The sequence below is a fragment of the Aulonocara stuartgranti genome, assembly GCF_965226115.1.
Source record: "Aulonocara stuartgranti genome assembly, chromosome: 22".
NCBI lineage: Eukaryota > Metazoa > Chordata > Actinopteri > Cichliformes > Cichlidae > Aulonocara > Aulonocara stuartgranti.
Genome location: NC_138957.1, coordinates 5955283 through 5965444, shown reverse-complemented (window position 1 = coordinate 5965444; position 10162 = coordinate 5955283). Strand labels below are relative to the sequence as shown.

Genomic DNA, 10162 nt, shown 5'->3' with positions numbered 1-10162 from the left:
TTTGAGGCAGCAGCCAAGAAAGCTGTAGTCCGCGTCTGTGAATACCCGTGTGTACACCTGTGTGCATACCTGTGTGGATCAGCATGCTTGCATTCCAAAGGTTTCTCCATGTAACGATCTGCTAGGGAGTGTGGGGAGCCACAGCCCCGTCCTCCAGGGTATGAAGCAGGTATGGAGGAGATCAAAACTCCAGACATCCAGAGGTCCCCAGAACACAAGAGACCAAGGAAGACCAACAGAGGGGCAGCCGCGCCACTGTCCCAGTAAGAGCTGAGGAGAGTCCCAGATGAGGGCTCACTCAGCAGCCGCGGAGCAGAAGCCAGGGGGAGTTGCAGTGACGCGCCCGTGAGCTCCGCCGGCAGCCAGCTGTGCCTGAGTGACCGAGCCCAAGTCCGAGAGCCCGGGGGCACCCCACCTCCGAAGTGGCCCGAGCGAGCCCCAGGCTCCAGGCCCCGATAAGCGGCCGTCAAGGAGTGAGCCGGTGTGTACCCGGACGCCCACCCCCAGACACAAAGAACCACCAACGCACCGACACCTGAGGGAGTCCGCCACTGGCAGGGGAAGTAGTGGGTGGAGATAGGCCTCCAAACCTTGGAGGGCCTGAGATGTCCCCAGAAAGGTGGCGTCTGATACCCAACCTGACATATAGACACAGACATACAGGCACACACAGACACAAACATCCATCCCCACCCTCATGCTCTCATATGCACTTACTCCACACTCAACCAACGTGGAGACAGACATAAAGAGACGCTGTACACACGATCACACTCCCCAAGCATACTCTACGAACCGGGTCTAGGTACCCTTGCCCCTGGAGGGGGGAACTGCACCCAGACCCAGGTGGTGTTACCCTTTTCCCTGCGGTGGGGAGAGGCAGACCGCCCCAACTCCACAGCAGCAGGGAGGCCCCACACTCCAGACCGCAGTTGGACGGCCAACTCCTCCTAGCCCCCCCGCTCCAGCAGGCCGCAGAGAACGAGGGTGAGAGAAGACTCCAAACCATGGTGCCATGAATTCCTACAATGGCAGACTTAGACAAAATACTGTTAATTTTATTATCTTCAGTGTTTAAATGCTTACATATACGGGTTTGCTTGTAATTGTTGCCTATATACATTTTAAGCTATTATTTATTATTTAGTTCAATCAATAGATCAAGTTTTGTAGTGACTATGAAATATATTGTAATTATCTGTTTCCTGTTTATCCTAGACAGGGCAAAAAAGGACTCCAAATTTTAAAAAAAAGATAAAAATGAAAGACTGGTGCATTGTGCAGTTCAGCACTGGTGGTACAGAAATAGTCCCTAGATCATGGATAAATGGGGAGAAATTGTCATGGCCTCCATATCCTCCGTGAGACACATTCAGGATCCACGACGCAGTAAAGAGGAGAGTTCATCCTGGTGCAACATGGCTCACCTATGCATCAGTCTGACTTCTAATAGGCCATGGTGGGTATCATCTGGATTGGTATTGTATAAATGTAACAATAACAAGTTTTTCGTGTCCTAATTTATGTCTGGCCATACATTGTGTTTGTACTTCCAGACACATTTCACGAAGCAGAACGCAGTCTTCAGAAATATCTAAGTGAACACTGTGATATGTCTGACCTTCAGTCCGAAGCTGAAACTCAGACCAGTCATGAAAGAAAGCACAAGTAAAACTTTTTTTATTTCACAAACATATCTTTGATTGCTAAGAATTTATGATCTTGTCTTTTATACATATCTGTGGTGCTTGCATACTGCAATATCACCACATAATATAGTCCAAAAAGTGGAAGCTTGTAAACTTTTTATAAATGCAAAGCCGTATACACTTGTGCACTTCAAAAATTCCTTGTATACTGTACCTTCTTGCACATCTCCGTTTCCTGTGTGTGTTGTTATAAATCAAACTGTAACTTTAGGAAAAAATATTCCAAAAGCACATTTGTAATTACTTATGACCCTTTTCAACTTTTTTTCTTTAGACCAAATCCCCTGTACACATATAGTGACTCAAAGGATGAGCAGCCCACAAAAAAATGGTTTCCCCAGGCCCCTCGAGTGAAAATACCAGGTAATAAAATACTGTCTAGTGTCTTTGTACATATCTGTGTGTGAGACACAAGGAAACTTTTGACAAGTTGTCTGTATTCTTAAATACTTTAAAAAAAATTATCTTTTTCTGTCAGACCTGACGAGAGCTGTTAACGAACTCTGTGAGGAGGTCAGAGCCATCCGCAATACCGGCTGCAATGAATCGGTAGATGCTGGGGTACTGCCTCTGGATTTGCCCTTGCACAACATTGAGGAGCTAAACAATGCAGAGCCAGCTCTTCAATCACAAGAGGCAAATAAGGCAATGGTAAGTATATAAAGGTTATGTACACTTTGTAACTATAAAGTGTAATAGCTGTCAGATGTGATTTAAATACATAACAACGGCCTGTTGATTAAACACACAAGCACTTGCATACACATTTAAGACATGAGACACGCTAATTCCATCTCTTAAAATGTGTCTATAGGTGAGACGCTTTGCCTTGATTGGAGCCTGACGCAGCAGTTAGGGGCAAACTCTATGTCCGAGTTTGTCTTTGCACAAGCAGTGCAGAAATGGCTCCGATACGCCCCAGATCGTTTGGCTGGTGCAGGACGCACATCATGCAAAAAATTACAAACTTCTGTGAATCATATAAACGTAAATAGGAAACTGTCTTTTAATAAAGTATTTAGCAAACGAAACATGCCTATTGACCTTTTTTTGTTTATTTTTTTTCTCTGTTACATCACATGCAATGCTTTCTTATTTTAGGATATTAATATTGACATGATACATTGTGAGACATTTGGGGTTTTTTTATAAAGGGTGTCCAATTTAAGGAATAAGTACAATTATGTGTTTAGGTGGTTGAAGTATTGATGGAAACATGCAGTAGTTTAGTATTGGTTAAAATACCTATAAAGAAAGGTAGATTTCCAGTCATGATTTAACTGTTGTTTTAATAAAAAGCAACTGTGCGAAAGAGGTGGAAAATCAACACCATAGCTTTACTTTGTTGTCTGGGTCAACTTTGCTAGCAAGAGACAGAGAGAGGCATTGAAAGGCTGCTCCAACAGAACTTATTGTTTCGGAGGAAAATACAAACACGGTGTACAGTCGAGTCTTAATGGCTTACTTACAACTGGGCTCGTCAGGCTCTCTTCTTGGCTGCAGTGGTTATTATTATATTTACATGCTTCCAGCTCCCGTTTCTGCTCAATGACAGCTTGTACTTTTCCACTCTCCTTTTTCTCCCTCCTCGCGCTCACAGACACATAACGGGTATGGCAGTCCATTCTCCCTGCAGCAAGGACTACACTGCCCATGAGGCTACATTCTTTAGAGCTAAGTCTGTAACACTCTCCCTTTTAGCTTAGCACAACAACAACAAAAAGGCGCTCTCTCACCCTGGAAACACACAGTCGCAAAGAGAGAGTGCGTCACCATGTAACCATGGCAACCGTAACGCTGCCGCCTGGAACAACAGAGCATAGCTGTCAAACAAAACCCAAACAATACTGACCCGCAACAATACAGTTACTCATATTTTGTATTTTAAATATGTAACGGCGGTACATGTACTCTGTTACTCCCCAACACTGTCTGTATGAATGACAAAGGGTTCAAACAACTTGACAAGGTTCTCCATCTTGGTCCAATCACTTGTGAGAAGTGTATCCATCCCCAGCTTCTCAAGTAGTTGGTTTAGTTCAGCTCTGGTTTGGTACTGTTCCAACAAGTGGTACAATCCCAGATCAGACTTTTGTCACACCTTTTAAACACTTCTTCATTTGTCACTGATGATTTTCTAACAACATGTACCAGATTTCTTGCTTTCGTTATGACTGAATCAGCAGTTGGGTGTTTCATGGCATCTTTCATTGTGAGATGGAGAGTGTGTGCTAGGTGCGGCATTCTGTGGAACTTGCTGCTTTCCCCATATTCTTGCAGCTCAATGTCTAAAAAACCCCCAAAAAACAGACAATTATAAAACGTGTAAACATTATAGACATAGAAGCAATAATCTAAAAATCTTGTTATATTTCCACTTGAGGTATGTATTTGATTTGATAAAAACAATTTCTCAATCTACGGACATTAGCTCTGTGCTGCAGGTCTCTTCTGCAAGCAGACCTGTTTTAATTAATTTTATTTCTTAATAGTGTGAGTCACATAGCTATGAGTGAAACGTAATCAATATTTAATACTGGACAAAAGATTAGTCAAGATTAGTCGGTTACGTTGAAACCAAGCACACCATTGTTTTTCTTGTGACCAAATTGTGCTCTGCCTAGATTGATTACAAGAAGGCCTATGACTCAATCAACAGCTGGATACTGGAATGCCTAGAATTGTACAAGATCAACAGGACCCTAAGAGCCTTCATCAGGAACTCAATGGGGATGTGGCGTACAACACTAGAGGCCAACTTCAAGCTCACAGCACAAGTCACCATTAAGTGCGGGATCTACCAATGAGATCCTCTATCCCCTCTGCTGTTCTGCATAGGCCTGAACCCCCTCAGTGAGATCATTAACAAGACTGGCTACGGATGCTGACTACGGAACAGAACAGTTGTCAGCCACCTCCTGTACATGGATGACATCAAGCTGTATGCCAAGAGTGGTGGAGGTCAGACAAAAACTGGTTCGCCCGAAAGACAAAACGCCAAAACACAGACTTAACAATGTGGTGTATGCTGTACAGTGCAGCGAGGAATGCCCAGACCTCTACATCGGAGAGACCAAACAGCCACTTCACAAGTGCATGGCACAACACAGAAGAGCCACCTCCACAGGACAAGACTCAGCAGTCCATCTGCATCTTAAGGATAAAGGACACTCTTTCGAGGATGCCAATGTTCACATTTTGGACAGAGAGGACAGATGGTTTGAAAGAGGAGTGAAAGAAGCCATCTATGTCCACTGTGAGCGACCATCTTTGAACAGAGGCGGGGGTTTACGACACCAACTCTCTGCCATCTATAATCCAGTTTTGAGATCCCTTCCCAGACGCCTTAACGCCCACTCACATCCTGGGTCATCTGATCTCAGGAATTCGCATGATAAGGTGGGGCCAGGTTTCACAATGAACTCACCCGAAACTCTGGCTGATTGGGACCCACACCCAGTTTCACACCTTGGCTCAGGCGATTAGAGGATCATCAGGGGGTCCTTTTGTCCCTCTGTGGGGGGTCACTCCCACTGGGTTTATATCTGGGACTCTCCACCATTTGACCTTAGAACTGAAGAAGCTTCTCGGATGAGAGGTGAAACGTCTTCAAGCAACTTAAAGAAGTCCAGACGCTTTTCTTTGCAAGCTCCTTTGTCAAAATGGGAGATATCCTCAAGGGTGGTGGAGAATGACCAAGCTAAGATCCTTTGGGACTTCCAGATACAGACGGACAAAATGGTGGTGGCTAACCAACCAGACATAGTGGTGGTAGACAAACGAAGCAGATGGCCGTAGTGATACACGTAGCAGTTCCAAATGACAGCAACATCAGGAAGAAGGAACATGAGAAGCTGGAGAAATACCAAGGGCTCAGAGAAGAGCTCGAGAAGATGTGGAGGGTGAAGGTGACAGTGGTCCCAGTGGTAATCGGAACACTAGGTGCGGTGACTCCCAAGCTAGGCGAGTGGCTCCAGCAGATCCCAGGAACAACAGCGGACATCTCTGTCCAGAAGAGCGCAGTCCTGGGAACAGCTAAGATACTGTGCATGACCCTCAAGCTCCCAGGTCTGTGGAACACTCACCAAGTGTTCCACATTCCTCACACTCAATGTCTGACTCCTCCGACTCAGACTATATCCACAGTTTTGTCTTGGCCCTTTCCAGCAGCTCTTTGCTCATCCTGAGAACCGTTGGTATCAATCAGTTTACATGCGATTCTGAAGAAGCCGTACAGCCTTGACGATGTTGGCCCCATTATTGATTACAACGAGCAGCACCTTCTCTTTCCCTACAGCCCACTCTTCTAATGTCTGATCAGTGCAGCGGGCGATGGCTTCCCTGGTATGTGGGTGCTCCATTCGTTGCACGTTAAGCAAAGCATCATGGACCTGGCCCAGGTGGGTGGTAAAAACAAGTGGAAACACCCATGAAAGATCCTGTTAATCCCCTTTTGCTCCAGCCATCTACACACAGAGTTAGCTTCCTCGCTTCTTTTATTAGTTCTTTCAGTTTCTGCTTTGCTATATCCATCTCGGCCCCAATCAGACTATTAGCTCACACAGTTGTGTAGATATCCCAATCTCAATAAACATATTCACCAACGCTTCCTCTCGCTTGTGATGTTGCTGCGAATAGAATAGAATAGAATAGAATAGAATTCAACTTTATTGTCATTGCACATGCACAGGTACAGGGCAACGAAATGCAGTTTGCATCCATCCAGAAGTGCTTTAGTGATATAGATATATTACAATATATATTAGCAATAATATAGATATGTGAGTATATTACAGAAATGGGTCTATTATGGTATGTTATAATGTACACGGTATGAAGTATGTTGTGAATATTCTATAACTATAAGTATGTACAGGCTGAATGGACCAACCTTGGGCTTGGGCGTGCACACTTACCTTCTCAAGATAAGCTAGTTTAGCCTTCTTTTGTGAACTTTTCAAGTGCACTTTAAGGTTTGTGGGATTTTTTGCCCTTTAGAAATGTCCCACAAATTTTTATCTCTTTCCACTAAAAGACACTTGCTTTTATCCAAAACACAGTCATATTCAGAGAAATCCCAAATTCGACTTTAGCGCTTTCTCTTGACTTTTGCTGACAAGATGCTACGCGTGGACGGAGCGGCAACACAGACGACTCGACCGAGGTACTTGCCACCTGCTGGCATAATGAGACAAAGCAAGAAAAAAAATGGAAACTACAGTTCATTTTCCCCCTAGACCAGGCGTAGGAAACGTTAGTCCTCGAGAGCCGGTGTTCTGCAGGTTTTAGATCTCACCCTGGGTTGCCACACCTGAATCAAATGATTAGTTCATTACCAGGCCTCTGGAGAACTTCAAAACATATTGAGGAGCTAATTTAGCCATTTAAATCAGCTGTGTTAGGTCAAGGACACATCTAAAACCTGTAGGACACTGGCTCTCGAGGCCTGGAGTTCCCTACCCCTGCCCTAGACTAATGTATGACACACACACACGTGAACAAAAACTGAACACATTTTCTCTATAAATTCAGTTAATTTTAGTTAGTTTTGTGAACGGTCATTTCAGTTTTAGTTAGTTGTCCAGTCTTGTTTTTATTTCTATTTCTGTTAACATTTTTTTATTTTATTTCTAGTTTTCATTATTTCGTTAGTTTTCATTAAGGATAATAACCTTGCTTCTTGTTGACATTATGCTAAACGCTAGAGATGTTCTTGGAACCTTGATAATGTAATTGAACATTTATTTTGTTATGTATTGATCACTTTAGTATTAGTAAACTTCAGTTAGTCACTTAGTCTTACTCATTTATATGTCTGTAGAATAAATGTGTCTTTATGCTCTATCACACACAGATACACAACACAGTTGAGGCATTGTAAGTTCATGTGAGATGTAAAACAGATATCGGGGCTCCTCCTTATCAGGGAGCAAGTAGGTAGTAAGTATGTTGCTGAATACTTTTGTCTGTGTGTTTGTATAAAAGACATCAAGGCCGTGTTTCTCTGGTTTCTCCTTATTGCAATATGTTATTAAATGTACATCAAAAGATGCTCATCAGGTGTTTGCAATTAATTTTAAAATTTTTCACAATGACACAGCTATTGGTATTTGAGATTTAGATCTTGGAACTGAGATATAACTCTTGGTATTAAAGAGTTTATTAGTGGATTTTAGATGCAAATGTTGGATTTTGGGATTGTGTACTTGAAAAAAAGAAAAAAGTTTTGTTATGATCGAGTGTGTTATTGGAATTTGGGTTTAGATTTTGGCTTCGTTAAAGCATTTTCATTGCTCCACTCAAAACCAGTTGTCTAAAATCTAAAACCCAGCTTTGGTATAATAATGCTACCAGAGAACTCAGATGTGTAGAAAAGCTGAGCGAAAATGGAAAAAAAGACAGACTTCAGGTATGGTTTGATGTACTTAGAGAATCTTTGATAAATTATCAGAAAGCTTTAAGAGCAGCAAAAAGTATTTCTATAAGATTGTGTCTAATAACTGTCACAAACCTCATATCAGCATGATTAAGTCTGTTATTAATCCACCTACTGCAGCTCCCCATGCAGCATCGAAAGCAACGTGAAAACTTACTGAAATTCTTCATTAATAGGATTGCGGATATCAGGTCATCTGTTCATACGGCAGCTTCAATTGCATTTGATCATTTTAAGCCCTTTTCCTTTTCATTACTGAGTGAAGTCAGCAATTTGAAACCCACAAGATGTACGCTGGATATTGTTCCATCCTGTTTAAAGAAAGTCGTTGGATGATGTTTTTGACACTGTGGGTATGTGTTTGCTTTGTATTGTCAATAGCAGTATTCAGTCTGTGTGTGTCCCTGCTGACTTCAAACATTCTGTGGTGGAACCTATTCTTAAAAAAACATAACCTGGATCCAGCAGTTTTATCCAACTACAGACCAATTTCTAAACTGCCTTTTCTTTCTAAAGTCCTGGAGAAAGTTGTCCCCCGTCAGCTCCAGACCTTTGTATGGCATTGGTGAAGTATTTCAGTCTAGTTTTAAAATGCACCAGAGCACTGAAACTGCTATTTTAAAAGTTTCTAATGACCTTTTAACTTTTACTGACTTGAGAGATTTTGCGATTTTAATATTATTAGACCTCAGTGCTGCCTTTGATGATCGTAGATCAGGGGTGTCAAACTCAATTTCACAGCGTGCAAAAACTCAAGGCACACTTAAGGTCGCAGGCCAAACAAGATAAAAATTTACTGACACACTAAAACACACACTAAGACCCACTGTTTTTTAAACATAAAAATTAATAATTTAGTGAACTCAGTGCGCAGTTCGCTCAGTTTATCAGCAAAGTGTGCCGACTTGGTTCAAAAAGTAAGGCACTGGTGCATTTGTGACAGCTTCACTTGAAATGCCTTCATCGCGTCATACATGCCATGTCCATGAACTGACAGGTTTCCTTGCTGAGCTCAAAAACTGTTGAGAACTTTTCCCCAACTCAGCCAATGAACCTCTATATGATAAGGCAAACTGCAAACTGAATCTATTTTCCACATAAAAGACTGAAATTGACAGTGATTTAAACTTTTAGCTCAGATAAAATTTATGGTTTGCGTCACGGTGATGATTACATTCTCCATTTTCAAGACTTTACCACACAGCGTTTCCTGGTTCATGATGCAGTATTCTGTTAAGCAGTACAGTTTTCCTCCTGCATCTTTACTCACATCCTGCTGACTACTCCACTTTTTTCACCTCATAACACCGGCACTCCATCTATTAGAAGTCCAAAACGTTTGTCCCAGGGCATGTCGATTACACTTTGACAGACATTTTTAAAACTTTTCCTGTTGTTGTCCAGTGCATCGATTTAATGTCCTTGTCCTGCAAATTGTAGTCCACTCCACAGATGATGGCCAGCTGTGCAATGTCCATCATGTCTGTACATTCATCCACAGCAAGAGAGTGTGCAATAATGTCTTTGCTTCTTTGACACAACTGTGTTCTTAAATCAGTGACCTTCTCACAAACCCGATCAGCAATCGTATTTCTGCTCAGGCTCACATTTGCCAAATTTGCCATTTGCCAAAATCTGCATTTTGTCTGGACACAAGACATCGCACACCTTCATCATTCAGCTCCTCAGAGTGAAAAATGGGCTGATTTGGCTTTCTCCTCTGCCAAAATAAAATTTGCTTTCACAACAGCTTCCCTTTGTGATTTTGCTGTGATGAAAAACATCTTCTGAAATGTAGCCTAGCCGGCAAGGAGGCTGCAGCGCTACATTATGGGATCTGTAGTTAGTTTGTTATTAGCGCCTCATATCGCCGGGCCATGTGAAAGAATAATAATAAATCTATATAAAATGATTTCGTGGGCCAGATTTAAAAGTACTTTGGAGCGCCGGAAGCAGTGGAAGAGAAGGAAATATATGAAATTGTCAGTGGACATAAAAACAAAACGAGAATGAGTTG

At 42.4% G+C, this 10162-nt stretch overlaps 1 protein-coding gene across 1 annotated transcript; it reads left to right on the top strand.

The window, feature by feature from the left end:
• The first annotated feature begins 1498 nt into the window (after positions 1-1498).
• On the top strand, positions 1499-3361 carry LOC309698422 (uncharacterized protein). Its single transcript, XM_082520863.1, has 4 exons — positions 1499-1668; positions 1984-2072; positions 2188-2360; positions 2524-3361. Exons 1-4 carry the CDS (start codon positions 1613-1615, stop codon positions 2551-2553), a joined length of 348 nt encoding a protein of 115 aa, XP_082376989.1. The 5' UTR covers positions 1499-1612; the 3' UTR covers positions 2554-3361.
• Positions 3362-10162: the final 6801 nt, after the last annotated feature.

Excerpts from the sequence above, each read along its gene's own strand:
- LOC309698422 (XM_082520863.1), top strand. The coding sequence starts at position 1,613 with ATGTCTGACCTTCAGTCCGAAGCTGAAACTCAGACCAGTCATGAAAGA. Across the intron at positions 1,669-1,983 it reads AGTCATGAAAGAAAGCACAA|ACCAAATCCCCTGTACACAT; the intron begins GTAAAACTTTTT and ends TTTTTTCTTTAG. Across the intron at positions 2,073-2,187 it reads CCCTCGAGTGAAAATACCAG|ACCTGACGAGAGCTGTTAAC; the intron begins GTAATAAAATAC and ends TTTTTCTGTCAG.